A 16,197-nucleotide genomic window follows, 5' to 3' on the forward strand; every position below is an offset into this window, starting at 1 on the left:
GGAGGGCTGTTCCTGGGCTGGTGGAGGCGTTACAGTGTCCGCCTGACCCCGGGCGGCGGGGGAGTCTCGGCGCCGGGGAGAAGCAGGCGTTTCCCGCTGGGCTGGGCCTGGCCAGCCTGGTGCCATTCTGCGGCCGGAGGCAGGGCAGGGCGGGACAGGGACGCGCTTCAGAGGTGAGCGGCTGAACGACTCTCATGGGCAGGTGGGGAATAACCTGCTGAAAGGTGATGCTTCTTCCCACACTCCCCTGGCTAGGAGGTGACTTACAGCCTGTAACAAGCTTGTTGATAGTCCTGTGAGAAATATGCATTGACAGGAGGTGGGAGTTACCTCATTTCTCTTACTGTCCTGCTCAGCTATGCATTCATGCTTTTACTCCTTATTGCAGGTAACTGCTCTTGCAAGATCCCTTGAATCTGCAGGAAGGAGTCTCAGAGGCTACTGAGACTCGGCTGTATGAAAGCTCCTGGAGGAAATGCCAGTTGGGATGGCTCGAGATCTGGAGGAAACTGGCTCATCCTCAGAGGTGGAGGAGGAGGAAGATGTTATAGATGGGCTGGAGTAAGTAGGAAAAAAACCTCTTAATTGTTTCTATCTCCCTGTGCTTCGTGCAGGATTTGTACTAATCTGAAAAGACAGTTGCATTCCTCAGCCTCCTCCTGCCTGTAAAGCAGAAGATGGTAGGTTTGGGCATCAAGCCTGTGGGCAGGCTACCTACATTTGTAGCCTAAAAGACCACCATATTCATCAGGGTTGGAGGTGCAGCTCTTCCTTGGCTACTCTAAAGTCCGTAGTTTCATTGATCTCTTCCTCTCATGTTCCTAAGCTGGGAACTTTCTTGATGATGTTTAAGAAAATGAAGGAAATGAATGTCCTTTCTTTTTGTTTGTTTAGGTTTTTTTGTTTTAGTTCTTACTTTGCTGCAGAGGGTGGAAATGTACTGTACAGTAGACTGATAAGCAATTTTTTATGTCCTTTTTTAAAAACTGTCTTGTGAGAACTCAACTTCTAGAGTTCTTATTACTTACTAGTGTATGTTTGTTTCATCTTTGTTTAGAAACTTCTTTTATCTTTGCTTATAAAGGAGTCACTCCTTTATTCTTTCCCTTTTCTGTTTCAGCTGGACCTACTTTAATATGTCCTGTTTGTTTTCTTTTGGGTGGATATTGTGACTGAGTGCTCAGTTGCAAACTGCAGTGACTTAAGGCATTTAGAGGAATGTTGCTTCATACCAAGCAGTTGGCTCAGACTTGCCAGACCCTCATGGATGGAAAGGTCCAGAACTGCCTTCACCTAGAACGTAATTTTAACAGTGTGTCTGCATCAAGTAACCAAGGGTCATGCTAGGAATGAATGACTGTCACCTGGAGGATTGAGCCTTACTGCAAATCCTCAGGACAGGCTTAACATAAACTCCCCTCCTGTTGCTTCAGCTCATTTCCCACTTACATAAGGCTCTGGCCTGTCGTGTAAATCCTGGAAGCTTCTCAGGTCCCTTCCAGTCTGAACAGCTAATTATACCCCAGTAGTTGATTTTTTTTTTTTTTTTAAATTTTTTTTGGTGGTGGAAGCAAATGGGAGTACTGTGAAGTTAATTTGTCTGGGTGATAATGGTAATAACTTGGTTAAGAGGACCAAGGTTACACTTAAAAGTACTTGTCCTGGCATCAGAAAGTTGCCCTTTTATCTCTGTTCCTGTGTTCTAAGTGTAGGAAGTGTTTTGACTTCTGCAGTTTCTCCAAACCTTTGGCAGACAATGATGTTGCACATTCTATAGACAAATGCTTCTGTGTGTCTCTGCCAGTCTTTATATTTCTTCTTGTCTGTGTAGATAGAGATGTGTCTCTCCAACCCCTCAGTCTCTGTTTTCTTTCTAACTTCTAACTTTTTCATGGTTCCTTTTCCTTGCACAGTGACTAATAAGCAGTCTGAGTTTTATTTGCTTAGGGAGGTTAACAGGTTTTCTTTCTGTGATCTTAGGATTTTATATCCCAGATCTTAATTTTTTTTTGTGTGTGTCCTTAGTTCCTCTGAGGAGATGATAGTTCCCAATGTAGTCTTGTTGTTTTGGACAGAACTGACCACTGTATTTCTGAACCTGTAGCTTGAGTGGCTGGCTGGGGGCATCATTGTTGAATTCTGGGCTTGCATTCCACTGCATCTGGCAGAAATTGAAAAGGAAGAACACACAAGTTATCTGTTGTGTTGAGCAAAGCCTGTTCTAGTCTCTCAAGCTCTGCATGAGTGCCTTTTTGTGCACTTCAAAGTCCAGGATGACGACCAGGCAGTGTGCACTGATTTGCAGTTCTTAAATTGGAGACTGGAATCTGCATTGTAAGGTCTGGTTGTGTGGATACCAGCAATTATGGTTTATCCTGAATTATAGATCCTGTTTTCAGGCTATAAATCCAGAAAACTGTAGCTCTGAAAACTCATGGGGTTTCTCCCAAATTATACTCAGTAAAATAAATACAAATTAAACAGAACTCCGACTTAGCCTGGCAAGACCAGCCCAAAAAGAGGATGATCTGGAAGATTCCTTTTATAGCTGAGTACCAAGGGTGCCTAGCATGTGTGTGTGAGTCAGCACAGGCAGGGTGCAGGAACAACCACAAAACCACGGCTGAAATGCAAAGAGTAAATTTATTTTCATTACCTCACCAACCAGGGGATCCCTGAAGCAGCACCCAGGCAGAGGCACACAAGCGGGGATGCAGGCACTGCGGAGCTCGGTCCTTGCTAGAAGATCGCTGAACCTGCTGTTTGCACCCGTGTTTCAGGGATTCGCACAGGCGTAATTTACCACTGCGCCTTGATCTTTCCCACAGCAGGGCAGGAATCTCAAGCATGTTCGATAGGCTGCCTGTAAGTCTATCACAGGCCTATGTTACCTGAACACAGGTGTTCTACTTGTCAAACACACAAGGATAGACAACAGTTAGAATGATATATGTATTTTTCTATACCCCAGCTGCAAGTCATTCGAGCGTGTTACAGTCCTCCTCGCCAATCTTCCGTTATTTTTCTGCAGTGTGTTTGCCTGTGTCCTGCCCACAGGCTAGGTGGGCAAGCATGGGCAAGTATGGAGAATTGCTGTGTCCTCATTGTAAGTGTGTGCTGTGTGTATGAGGCTCAGCAGTTGCTTATACTGATTATCTTGCCATTTCAGGGATCATCCATGTATCAAGTGGACTGGTGGTGGCTGCAGGCGGATCCCCATCTTGGTGTTTCATGCTGAAGCCATTCTGACCAACGACAGCTACCTCCGGCTAATTGGAGGTGGGTGCAACTATGTGCCAGCTTTTGCCCTGAAGGCATGAGGTGGAAGTCTCTTACCTGGATGTTCCCTTCTCTTTGTGGTGGGGAAGAGGACATGGTAGAACGGAAATTACAATCCTCTCTTGTCTCTGACCACTGAGATGTTCAGAAATGCTTCATCAGTTGGTGAATGTTTATCACATCTTTGGGTTGTGACAAGTGTCTATATTTGTCCCTCCATTGGGTCCTGATGTGTTTTGAGTTGGAACTCTGCTTGCAAATCGAGCTTGGAGGCCATGCTAGAACTTACAACCAGAATATACTACTGTGTAACTAAGAACTTAAAATCAATCATTGCAGTGAGTTTTGAGAGGGTTTCACTGGCAAATAAAGTAGCCAGCCCCACAGTGGTAAGAACAGTAGTAAGCTGTAGTAACAAGTCTCTGCATCTACAGCCTCATAACTTTAAGGCCAGAAGCAAAATGATTGCTGCTCTGGCAGCACTTGAGTTGGGAGACCAAACCTGTCTAGTGTCAAATAAGGGAGAGCCTCTAAATAAGAGGCAGAGTTGTTACAAACAGTCACTCTGGATTGCAAGAGTTAGTCCTTGTGGGTGTGTACAGCTGGGAGCTCTTCTGGATGTGCTGAGTTGGAGAAAAGCTAAAATCTACTCAGCTTCTTTTTGTGAAGATGCTGACACTTCTTTCTTCTCTTGCTTCTCCCTTTCTTAGGTAATTGGTGCCCTCATTTCTAATATCCTATCCAAGCAGAAATGCTTCTGGCTCATTGGGGTAAGGGGTGGAGAAGGTGATTTGTGTGGGGGAACTCCTGATCCTTTTCATGTGAGTTAAAAACATACTTGAATGGTGGCAGAAGCTGATGGTAATTGTGACTTGCATCCTGACTGGAGTGTGGTGTCTCTTCTGCTTTTTCTCAGGAGGAGAGGCTTTTCGTGGTTTAACAAGTCTGCTGCTGAATAGTGCAACTATTATGCAGATTATGATCCTTATGATCCCAGATCATGATAATTCTTACTCTTTTCTTTAGACTTATTTTTTATTGGTAGAACATATTTCCTGAGGTTTAATCTAATCTTCATCTTTCTATTATCAGTTTGAACCCATTTGTAAAGTGCCTTTTCCAAGTGATTCTGTATTCTAGCGTTGCAATTTCTGCCTCTACTTTCTTTGAACTCTTTATGGATTGCCACATCCTTTTGTATGACAACTGGCCTCTAGTCTTGCTACTTGCTTTCTGTTTATCTTATCTCTCCAGTGCTGCTTACTGCTTTTGTTTTTGTGACTTCCTACTTGGATAGTGATTTTCTCTTTTTCTTTCCTTGTCCTCTTTACTTTATTTCCTATTATTTTTTTGCAGTTACTTATTGGAAGATCAGTACAGGTGAATGAGATGTGAATGAAAATTCAGTGTTTTATTTTGGGTTTTCAGGATCTAAGAAGTGATCATATAAGCTAACCATGTCAGTGAGGGGCATATGACATGATTACTTTTACCTAGGAATACCAATCTTGAATAGAGAAGAAAGAGCTGAAATCATGTTTGGAGTGTTATAAAGCAGTCTATATAAAGAGCTGTTTTAAAAAAAAAAAAAAAAATCTGGGCATTTGTTAGGATGTCCTGTGTTTTATTTTGGTACGATAGGGTTCAGTGATGCAGCAATATTATACACAAGGATTGATGTAAATTGGTTCAATGCCTTCATTGGAGTTAATGCCCCAAGAGATGGACAGGCATTTCCTATTACCCTTTGTCTGTTATGTGCTGCTACTGTGTGGATGCTCCACTGTGCATTAAGTGCAGCTGTACTGTGCTGAGTCCTATGGTGCTCTTCTATCTTCTTTGGTAGCATAGGTAACTTTGTTTTATTATTCTAGATGCAGACTCTAATATCGTGTCTCTTGCCCTCTTAACAGAGCGCTACCACTTGTCCTATAAGATTGTGCGAACAGACAGCCGTCTCGTTCGAAGCATTCTGACTGCCCATGGATTCCACGAGGTGAGTGCAACGAACTTCAGATCTGATTATGTGCTAGGCTGGGAGGTGCTGCTGCTGCTGATTATTATGTTTTTGGGGTTTTTTGTGTTTTGTGGGGTTTTTTTTGGCGGGGGGGGAGTTGGTTGGTTTTTTTTTTTACTCTGCAGGGTTAGAACGAGGAACATGCTGTGGACCCCCTTGAGCTGTGGGGTTTTTTTTTACATACTCTGCCAGTCAGACAGGAAAGATGTTGTGATTTTGCTCTCTCTCCCTTTAGCCTTAAGCCTGCAAAATTAGGGAAAAAAGGATGCTGGGTCATGTGTTTTTTCTCTTCTTGCTTTTAAAGTGTCATCTCACACCCTTGGGAAGATCTGAAGGATTTAATCTCTCAGCCTTTGCAAGCTCACAGAAGCATTGATGCAGTTTCACGTTTCTCTTTTAGCACCTGTCTTGCTCTAAAGAATGTCCTGTATGCAGCTAATGACAGTTTGAGAGATGTTTGTGTATGGTGGATTTCCTTCTGAATAACACCAAGTTAAGGAATTGGTCTCATAAGTTTCCTGACGAAATCTAAACCACTTTACAAATTGAGTTTAAACAGTCTATAAAAAGCACAAAAGCACAAGTTTCTTTAGAAAAATATGACATGGTTATTTCCCAGCACCACTGTACAGTAGCTTAGGACAGGAATCTGGCTGGAGTTGCCCTAATATTAGAGGTGGGTAGAGGAGATTGTCTTGAACTAGAATTGCTTTGGCCTCATAGACATAAGGTCATAGTCTGTAGAACAAGTGGTGGTGCTTTTCATTAGTTCTATGTTTTTATGTGTATGGTGTTTTTATGTTGCTTTTTAGGTGCACCCTAATAGCAGTGATTATAATCTCATGTGGACAGGATCACACTTGAAGCCCTACTTGCTGCGTTCTCTTACTGATATTCAGAAAGTCAATCATTTCCCTAGGTAAGGCCTTGATATCATGTTTTGCTGAACATCTTTGTGATGGTTCGCAAAAATCTGAGCATAGATGGCTCTAAAAAAAATAGAGTATACATGATACTGTAAAGTCCCAATGCACTGGGCCTGTGCCACATGCTGTCTTCATTCTAAAGAGTCTTCGGGTTTTTGGGGAGATAGTATGTGAGTTGAAGTGCTTGTCTGTTGCCCAAATACTGAATTTAAAAAATTTTTGTTTTCTTTATTTGGTGGTAAAAGTAAAGTATTTAGGGCTTTGGGTTCTTAGTTACAGACTAAAGTTTACAAACACTATTATAACAGTTTGTGCTTCCGTCTGTCTTGGGAATTGCAAGAGGTGCTACAAATGAGGATGGATATTAATATGGCCAAAAGACAGAGACAGTAAAACTGAAGAGTAGTTGCAGGTTAGGGTTTAGATATCAGACAGGGCTACAGATGCTTTAGTAACTAGGACGAATGGTTGCTGTAATGTGGGTTTTTTTAATCTGTGGAAAAAATATAGTCTCTTGTTTTGGGACTTCAGGTCATATGAACTGACACGAAAGGACAGACTATACAAGAACGTCAGTCGTATGCAGCTGGCCCATGGATTCAAGACATTCCATATCTTACCTCAGACCTTTATCCTCCCGACAGAGTACCAGGACTTCTGCAGTAAGTGAATGGCTGATGATGCCCAGACCTAAAGCAAAATAACTGGGTGGGGGGAAGGGAATTACTTTTAATGTCCCAGCCTGTTGATCATGCCAGTGGTTAAGGCAACAAAATTAGAGGAAGCTGGAAAGACAGTGGAAAAGGCCCACATGATTTCTTTATATAATTTGTACTCTGCTGTTTACTCCTTGCCTGCATAAGGCCTGAAGAAGCTGAGGTGGGCTTAAAGCTCCAGAATTGAGCTTTTTTTTTTGTGCACAGTGTTGTTGATGATCAACTTCATAATATCCATAATATCCCTGACTAATACCTGGGAGTACTGAAGAGAGAAGTGCCAAAAAGAGGCACGGGGCAGAGAAATTAATCTATCGGAGCAGCAGGAGGGGCTTCAGGGAGGGGCCATAATAATTGCAGTGAGCCCCAAGGGGTAAAATAGGACATCAAAAAAGTAGACTTTAATCTCCTCATGGAGTTCTCTAAAGCTTTTACTGTAGGCAACATTCTTGATTCTTGCTCCCCTGTAAATAAGAAAAATGGAAGATGTTTCAGACTTGTGCTGTTTTCTTTTAACCAGATACCTATTCTAAGGACAGAGGCCCATGGATAGTGAAGCCTGTGGCCTCTTCCAGGGGTCGAGGTGTCTACCTGATAAACAATGTAAGTGTTCAGCAAAAGGACTGCTCTTCAGTAGCACTGTCTGCAAAACTATGCCAGCTTCCAGGCAAGGGGCATGGAAACATCTAACCAGACACTGGCCCTGCTCTGGATTTCGACCATACATTGGTGAGCAGTTCAACAGGCCTGCCCAGGCCTATGCTGCATAACCAACAGCAATCTATTTCTTTGTATGCTGTGCTTATCTTGCAACCTACTTTCGAGTCTTAGCTTATTAGGAACAAGTTCATGCTCCCTGAGACAGTTTGGGAAGCTGTGCTGCTTCATTCTCTCCTTGTGGCTGACAGTAGGCTGGCCTTGGGAAGATTCCCAGAACTCTCCTTAGTTGTTTCCCTGTGTGACCTAAACAGTCCTCAAACAGTCCCCTTGTCTCCCTCTTCCCCCTGGAAAAGACCAGTTAAAAAGAAACCTTATGTGATACAGTAGGATGTATGTCAATCTTAGAGCTGTGTTATCTAAATGCCAGAGGTGTAGTGGGGATGGTTCTTTGAATTCAATGTGCAGGTTATAGTGTCTTTTGCCCTTTTTGGGCTTTGCAGGGAGTCAGATTGTCATAGGTAACAAATACATCTGGGCAGGAGCCAAACACATGAGGGGATTCCAATAAATATTCTCAGTAGCAAAACTGACTGGTGAGTCATTTTGTTTTCACTCACTCAAAACCCTTTAGCCTCCCCTGCACTGAAGGGGTCATGCTGCCTCATCTGTTCTCTACTTGGATCATTTCCCATAAAATAAGGGAGCACTTCGCCAAGTGTGTGAGGTAAGTATTTCCAGAGCTGCCCTCAGCTTTTTCTTTGCTTGAAAGAGAGGAACGAGCTCAGGCTTATATGACAGTTGGCCATGAACTGGGGAAAAGATACCAATCTCCCTTTGTGTATATCTGTTCCAGAAACGCTTCAGCTAGTTTGACCCAAAGACTTCAGTTTCCTTCAGTGTGATGCCATTAAGGGAGTGTCTTCTAGAATCTCATCACAGAAGTGTTTAAAAACAACAACAAAAAACCCCAACAAAACAACAAACCTTTGAATTTCTCTGATCCATAATAAAACAGGCTGTCACTTCTGTGTGATGTGCTGAGGGAAGTTAAGCTTGTTCCCTCATGTTGTATATGTGCACTCTATATGCCTAGGCTTCCTGCTCATGATGCTGGTGATGTGGCTGAATACATGCAAATTGAATAAAGGCAGGATGATGGGGATCTCTTGGCTCTTTTGCAAACTGAAGGCAAGAAAATGTTTTGCAAGAAACTGTTTGTATGAGTAGTTAAAACTGGTTACAAGACAGAGACTTGCATATAGCAAAAAGTAAAAACTTTTTCAACAGATCCCATGACTTTGTGATGTATACTTATCATAGATAGAGCTTTCTGTTCTGAGCTGCAAGGGTAGCGTCTTCCTGGTACAGTAGCCCCTGCTGTGAACTGAACTTCTGTACAAGGTATTTACTCATGTAGACAAAAAGGTTGAATACAACCTAGATACAGTATCTAGCTGTAAAGATGACAAATTGAAGAGTCATTTTCTTCACTTGTGACTTCCTCACTAACTGTAGTTACGTACTCCTTCCAGTGTCTTCTAAACCCCTCCTTCATGTGTTTGGTTAAACGCTTGAGAAGCAAAAGGAATGACAGTCACTTCTTAGATGTGTTTTTTTCCTGCCTATTTTACATCATTGCCATGTGGCCGTTAAATCCACTTAACTGGAAGATTCAATGGGCAGGTTTTTTGGCAATGTAATCATTCCCAGCCTTCTGGTTAGGATCTACTTACCTTAAACATGTTGTGACTGACAGTGGTGTTTTTTCATTTTGTTTTTGTTTCCTCCCTCCCCAGACATAGTTGTTGGTACAGAATGGATTTAGGAGGGAAAGGCTGGAAAAAATGGTGGGTTTGATCTAGTCACCTTCTTATTCCTTAAGCCTCCTGTTTTTTCATTCTTGGATTCTCTGTTCTTCTGTAGCCAAACCAGATTGTCCTGGAAGACAACATCCTGGTTTCTCGTTACATCAGCAACCCCCTGCTCATAGATGGTGAGTGTGCTTAGGAATTGCTTTTTGCTCTTCCCCGAACCCCACACCTGAGGATCTCTGCAACCTTTACAGGAATGTAGTTGAATAAGTCTATCTTCCTCTAGTACTGGAAAAATATAACTAGAGAATTCCCTAAAATCTGGAAGCTGGGAAAGTTTCAGGCACCTGTGTCAGCAGCAGATAATGGTTTATTGCTCTCAGGGTCTGTTGAAATTCCTCAACATGATATGGTGTCTGAAAGGTATTTGCAGTCACTGACTCTTGACAACTGTATTTCAGATTTCAAATTCGATGTGCGCCTCTATGTTCTGGTTACGTCCTATGATCCGCTTGTCATCTATCTCTACGAGGAAGGATTGGCCAGGTAGGGGAGGTTTCTTCTTTCTCAGTGTACCTGCACTTGGTGATCCAGAGATGTCTTGGCTTGCCTCTGTACTCCTGAGGCAACAGCAAATGAGGGAAGTGCCAGTTAGGGGGTTCTGCAGAGTTTAAAAATATGGTACTTCATCATGCTGTGTCCCATCAGTTTTCTTTGTATAGATTACAGGATCTTTAGTGAGGGACTTTATTACGTAATAAATAAAGCAAGTTTTCAACTCTTAAGGGTTGAATGGCCACACACACCATCATAGGCGTGTTCATTCTCAAGGTCGGGTTCTTCTTGAAACCTTTTTGGACTCTTGTGCCTTTGTGCCCCTTCTCCATCCTCCAAGGTGAAGGGAGTCTAAACTTTCTCAATTTCTGTTTAGTCCTAAAGACAAAAGCAGTTGGAGACATGTTGTTGGCTGTATTGGCCTTTGTTTTAATACTTTTAACTGCTCCTCTAAATTTTAGGTCAGTGTTTGTATTTTCTACAGTATCAAGTAAGTGGGTTTAGACTAGTTCACTGTTCTCACCCTGCAGGATGTCAATTTTCTTTTGCATGTAAGTCATGAAAGATACTTAAGATTCCCAGGACGAACACTTATCTACCAAAAATACCTGTTTCTCTTCGTCACAGAAGTTTAGCTAAATACCTGTCTATAGCAATAAATTTGAAATAATCACCCCTCTGAATTTCCAACAGACCAGAAACTTAACTGCAGTGGTGTTTGAGAAGAGAGCATCATAGGACTGTCTTCTGCAACAGTTTTAAGCAATGGTGAATCTGTCTTATAAGCATCTGACCCTAGAGTGTCTCTAGGGTTCAAGCCTGCATAGCTCTGACTCAGGCAGATACTGAATCCAACTTATCTTTTTCCAAAGCAGATACTGAATCCAAAAGATATATCAATAATGATCCCACAAGAAATATCCTCCTTTAAATTGATGAACAGATACCCTTCAGGTGTGTTGTGATGTGCCTCTGCCTGCAAAGATAATGTGGATAAATTGTTTCCCTAAAGCGGGGCGGGAACCGGTAGCTCATCTTGGTTAGTGGAAAACTTGACAACTATATTCACTTTAGAAAAGGAGCCTTGAACATGCCTGGCATGCAAGACTTTTCTCTTGGGAATCAGAAATTAAATTGTTAGTGGGTAATATTGCATGTTATTGGAAAGTGAAGAGGGAAACAAGATCATCGATTGTGAATATATGAGTAGATTGCTAGGATGTTCTGAAAATGGGCAGTGTATAGCAGGCCTCCAAAATAGGACTTGCACCATCATTAATGTCCTAAAGATAATTCTGCTGATCTTGTTGTAACAAAGGAGTTTACTTCTCGAAAAATCCGTATGTGTAAGAGACAAGTGTTCTACTCTGTTTGGGGGCAAGTGCGCCAATTCCATGATAGATAGCATTTTTGTCTCTGACAGTAGAGTAACATGTTTTGCTTGGGGGGAAGTGTATGTGGGGATGTGTATGCTTTTTTTTTTTCTTTTAACAATTCAGTCGTATTAGAGGTCTAGGGAAGGAAATGAGGAAGGAAACAAGTATATCTTTTGACTGAAATACACTGATCAGACAGTTCTAGTGAATCCCTTAAGATAGAATCATCAAATTATTTAGGTGGGAAGGGAAGTCTGGAGGTTTTTAGTCCAATCTCCTTCTCAAGGTAAGATCTTCAAAGTTTGGGCAGGTGCTCTACGGCCTTATACCATAAAGTTTTGAATATCTTCCAAGAGTGGAGATTCCGTAGTCTTTCCTGACAACCTGTTCCAACGTTTGACCATTCTTACTGTGAATGTGTGTGTGGTTTTTATATCTAATCAGAATTTCCCTTGTTGCAGTTCGACTGTTGCCTCTTGTCCTTCTGCTGTGCACCTTTGAGAAAAGTCTGGCTCTGCCTTTATAGCCATGCATTAAGGAGTTGAACACAGCAGTTAGATCTATTCTTAGCCTTCTTATCTGCAGGCTAAACAATCCTTTTCTCCTCAGCTTCTCCTTGTAGATCATGTTTTTCACCCCTTTTTGCTATTCTCTGCCAGACTTGCACCACTTAGTCAATACTTTTACTTGTACTGGGGGGGCTCATAACTGGACACAATGTTCCAGATGTGTGTCCAGTGCTTGCTAAGTACTCACAAGTAAGAGGTACTAATCACTTCTGTCAACCTACTGGCTACGCTCTTATTGATACAGCCCAGCATGTAGCTAGCCTTCATTGTTGCAAAGGCAAACTGCTAATTCAGCTGGTTGTCCACCAGGACTGCTTGTCTGTTCTGCAGAGCTGCTTTCTATCTACACAGCTTGTATTGTTGAATAGGCTTATTCCTCCCAGGTGCAAGACTTTTGCATTTGCTTTTGCTAAAGTTCATGAGGGTTCTGTTAGCCCATTCCTCTAGCTTTACAGGGGCCATTTGAGTGCTCAGGTCTTGAGACATGCCATCCACAGCTCTCCCTTTGTCCCCAGGACCATTCATGTCATCCTAGAAGGCAATCAGGAGGCATCAGACGTGATTTCCTCTCGGAAAATTTGTGCTTGCTCTTCCCAATAATCGTTTTATCCTTCACGTGCCTGGAAATACCTTCCTGGAAGATAAGAATCCAGGAGCTCCTATTGGTAGCAAGATCACCTGGGCTATCCTAGGTAAAAGGTCTCTTGAAACAATGATCCGATTTCTTTGAGTATGTGAGCCAATGTCCCTACTTGATAACCTGGATGCTGGCTGACTGAATTTCTTTGTTCTTTTGACATTCAGAATAGTCACCTCTAGAGCTTGAAACAGTGTTGTAGTCAACCCTGAGTAAATAACTTAAGTTTTCTTTCTGGGTATTCATCCAGGAGCATCAATCTCAACAATTCTGGACTCTCTATCTTGGTAAGATCCCATGTGGCAGTAATATTTGCTAATCGCTTTTCAGTGTTCTAAAATCTTAGCAGTCTTATACATGTTTAGAGTCCATTTGCTTAAACTATAATCAAATCTAGAGCACATGGTGTCCACATACATGACAAGTGGAACATATATGTACAGAACACCACAGTATTACTAATGGTAGTTAATTTTTCCTTCAAATTGCATCCCCTCTTACAGCTCTCTGTGAGAGGTAGCTAGTATATGGAGACTAACTGTGGCACTAGGTATCTTAATGCTGCTCTGTGATATGGTTAGCTGTACCAGTACAACTGTGGGACTGGGGTAGAGGGAATAATGAGATGTTATACCTGGTCCAAGGACAGTCCTGACTCTGGAGAGTAACTCCAGTTACTGAACTTCAACTGCCCACTGAGCAATTTCAGCTGTAGCGTCAGCTATAGTAAAGGCTTGTAGCAAGACTTGTAGCTTTCACATGGTAGGTATAAACTTACTGCAACCAGTATCTTTAATTACTCTTAAACTTTTCCCTTCTTCTATGGCTTGGTCTATACCATAGAGTTGGTATGTTTGTGCAGCAAATGCTGGCAAGCTGTCTTCGGAGGACAACACTCAAGCGTGAGCACAGGTTGACAGAAGACTTCAGGTGGGCTGTTCTGTATGGCCTCCAGATGGCACTAGTGGTCTTTAGCTTTAGCAATTTGGATTTTTCCCATACCCTGGATTTGCAAATTCAGTTGGTGAGTGGCAAGGAACCTGGAACTACTGGATTCTGGCTTCTTATTTAGCTTTTTTGCCTTCCATTTAACACTGCAAGTTAAGTGCTGGGATAGACCCTTTTATTGCCTCACACCGTGTAATGCTTTGGTTTAAAGCTGGAACAAAACTTTAGCTGTGCGGGGGTGGGGGAATGCTTTAACCTTTGGGAGTGGAAGCTGTTTTTTATTCCTAAGAAAAAAAACCCACACTGCTTAAGAGTGGAAGCAATTTGTAGCAGAGAACTGGGAGGTAAGATCAGGGATCAAAGGTGGTATTGAAGCAATCTAAAGGGGAAACCCACTAGCAAAACAAGGGAATCTGTTCTCGGGATCTCCGCTAGTGCTTGTGGTGCACTATGGTGACTTCTATGTTTTGAGTTTGCTTTCTGAAGGTAGGTGGTCTCTGAAGTGTAGTTGGGATGACGTCTTCTGGGTTGTTCTCTTAATTTTCCTTTTCCCTTTTTCTTTGTCTGTCTGAAAGGTAATGCTCCCCTCCAGTGTTATGCTTTGCATATTCCAAGTAGAAGAGGAACCTGACTGTTTCAGTAAAGTTGGTGACCTCTACCAGCAAAGGAGTGCTATCAGGAAAGCATAAGATGTAATGATCTTTTAAAGGAACAGACTTGGTATAATTGGTATAATACACATTTGTGATGTTTGACTAGATGCTTCCTTAGGCCTGGTTTCTCTTGGCACAGCTAGACTTGTCATGACATGATCTACAGTGGAATTTGAGGCTTCAGTGCTGGGGAGAAGAAAGGGATTATGGATCCAGCATGTATAACTTGTATTTCACTTTCCATGTGAAAGAGTGAGGAAGAAGTTTCCTTTAAGGGAGATGTGAAGGGTATGTACCCAGAGGTGTGTAACAAAACCTTCAGCTATTGTTGCTTGATTTGTGCTGGAAGTACTGAATAACTGTTTGGTTCGCCCTGCCCTAAGTTCTATTTTTTTTTTTTCTTCCCCAGTGCAATTTTTCAGGAAGATATTGACCTCAAAGCTTTTTTTTTTGTTTATCCCCTAAAAGAATATTGAGTAGAACTTAGGAAGTGCTGATGTTGAGTAGGTTCATTTTGTAGCTATTTCCACCCCACTTCCCATGGAATAAGCTGTGTTTAGTAGGGCCAGAGCCTTAGGTCAGCAGAGTTGGGTATCAGACTTCTGCAGATTTACTAAGAATGGTATCAGTGAATGTGCTCTGTGTTTTCAGCTTTCGTTACAATACTACTTCTCTGGTCTTGCCTCCCTCAAACTCTAGCAAACCTCCTCTTGCATACTTTGGGCCTTGTCCACATCTAGAAGGAATGCTGCTAACAGATTCGTTTGCGCATATTCAGTGATCTGTTTGGAGGCAGTGGGATGGTGTTTTTTTCTCTTTTTTGAGGCTTGAAACAAGACTGAAGCTGTGCTTAAGGCATAAAGCAGCACTGGGTGACTTAAGATCCTTGTCTGTTGGTTTGAAAAATGTGGTGTTGAACACTTTTCTAGTACATATTTTTAAAGAAGTAGACAAACCGTGCTGCCGTACATCTGTTAAACTAGCAGATATTTAATAACTTGGTGCTGGAAAGGACAATTATCATCTAGATTGGCCACCTGTGATTCACAGCCTGTAGCTGGGACCTTTGCATCAAAGGTATGGGTTTGGAGAATGAGATGGTCTTGGCAAGCTTGGTACAGGTTGGCCTGAGGGTGTAACTCAGTCATCTGATCATATGTTAAAAATCTAGATAGTTTTATTTATCTGAGACTTCCAAAATATGTGATGGAATATATTTATTGACATACCTTTTATATCCTAGTATGAATAAGAGGTGCACTGTTAATAAACCACAGTCTTAATTACAAACTTTGACATGCTTTTGAAGGTGACTCACCAAGCCCGGTTATGTGGAAGTCCCAAGGCTGCTCTTACAGCCAACTGTTGAATTGGTGGATTATGCTGGTTTTTGGAGAGAATAACAAGCCTGACTTGTGTCTTAAGTACAGCTGAAGAGGACATGGGGCCAGGAATAGCTTGTGCTGTTTGTGAGCCTTCCCCATTTTGCCAGCTCGGGATGTCTCTCTCTCTCCCGTCTGACTTCCCCCCTTCTGTGTACCTCCTTGTGGGACAGAAAGGAGCCTGGTGGACCTGTCTTGTTTGATGCCTGCAGACATAATGGGGACTTGACACACGGTGTGGGGAATTCACAGTGAAATGGCTCCTTGTTTTGGGGAGACTTCCCTATAGCCTACTTTTTTGCCTAAACTACCAGGTTTAGGTAGCCTTATTTCTGAGCCTGAATGGCTGGAAAGGTCCTAGCCCAGCAGGAACTTTAGTCAAGTTTACACTGAACTTGAAAAATATATTTAAAAAAAAAAAAAGGCAAAACTGAGCTGAAAACCAAATGTTCTTGCAGAAGGCCCAAGGAGCAGCAGCTGGGAGAGACTTTACAGAGGGACATGAGGGTTCCTGTAATGGTGGGGGGGACAGCCGGGCTTCAGCGGCTGCCACCGGCTGCCATCCTGCTGCCTGAGCTCACCCCCCCTAAGCCTCGCAGCTCTCCCTCCTTCAGTAGCCTGGCTTCCTAATTAGCGCTGGCTCCACTGGGGTATTTACCTTTTCTGTG

General features: G+C 42.5%; 1 protein-coding gene across 1 annotated transcript; it reads left to right on the forward strand.

The window, feature by feature from the left end:
- Positions 1-487: 487 nt before the first annotated feature.
- Positions 488-9,955, forward strand: LOC104080864 (tubulin polyglutamylase TTLL5-like; the record flags this gene model as incomplete). Its single annotated transcript, XM_009583392.1, has 8 exons — positions 488-561; positions 3,170-3,279; positions 5,193-5,275; positions 6,109-6,215; positions 6,754-6,884; positions 7,459-7,541; positions 9,522-9,591; positions 9,871-9,955. Coding segments are annotated over exons 1-8 (743 nt in total), but the record flags the coding sequence as incomplete, so codon positions are not given.
- Between the last annotated feature and the right edge of the window lie 6,242 nt (positions 9,956-16,197).

Source organism: Fulmarus glacialis, unplaced genomic scaffold (assembly GCF_000690835.1).
Source record: "Fulmarus glacialis isolate BGI_N327 unplaced genomic scaffold, ASM69083v1 scaffold32078, whole genome shotgun sequence".
Classification (NCBI taxonomy): domain Eukaryota; kingdom Metazoa; phylum Chordata; class Aves; order Procellariiformes; family Procellariidae; genus Fulmarus; species Fulmarus glacialis.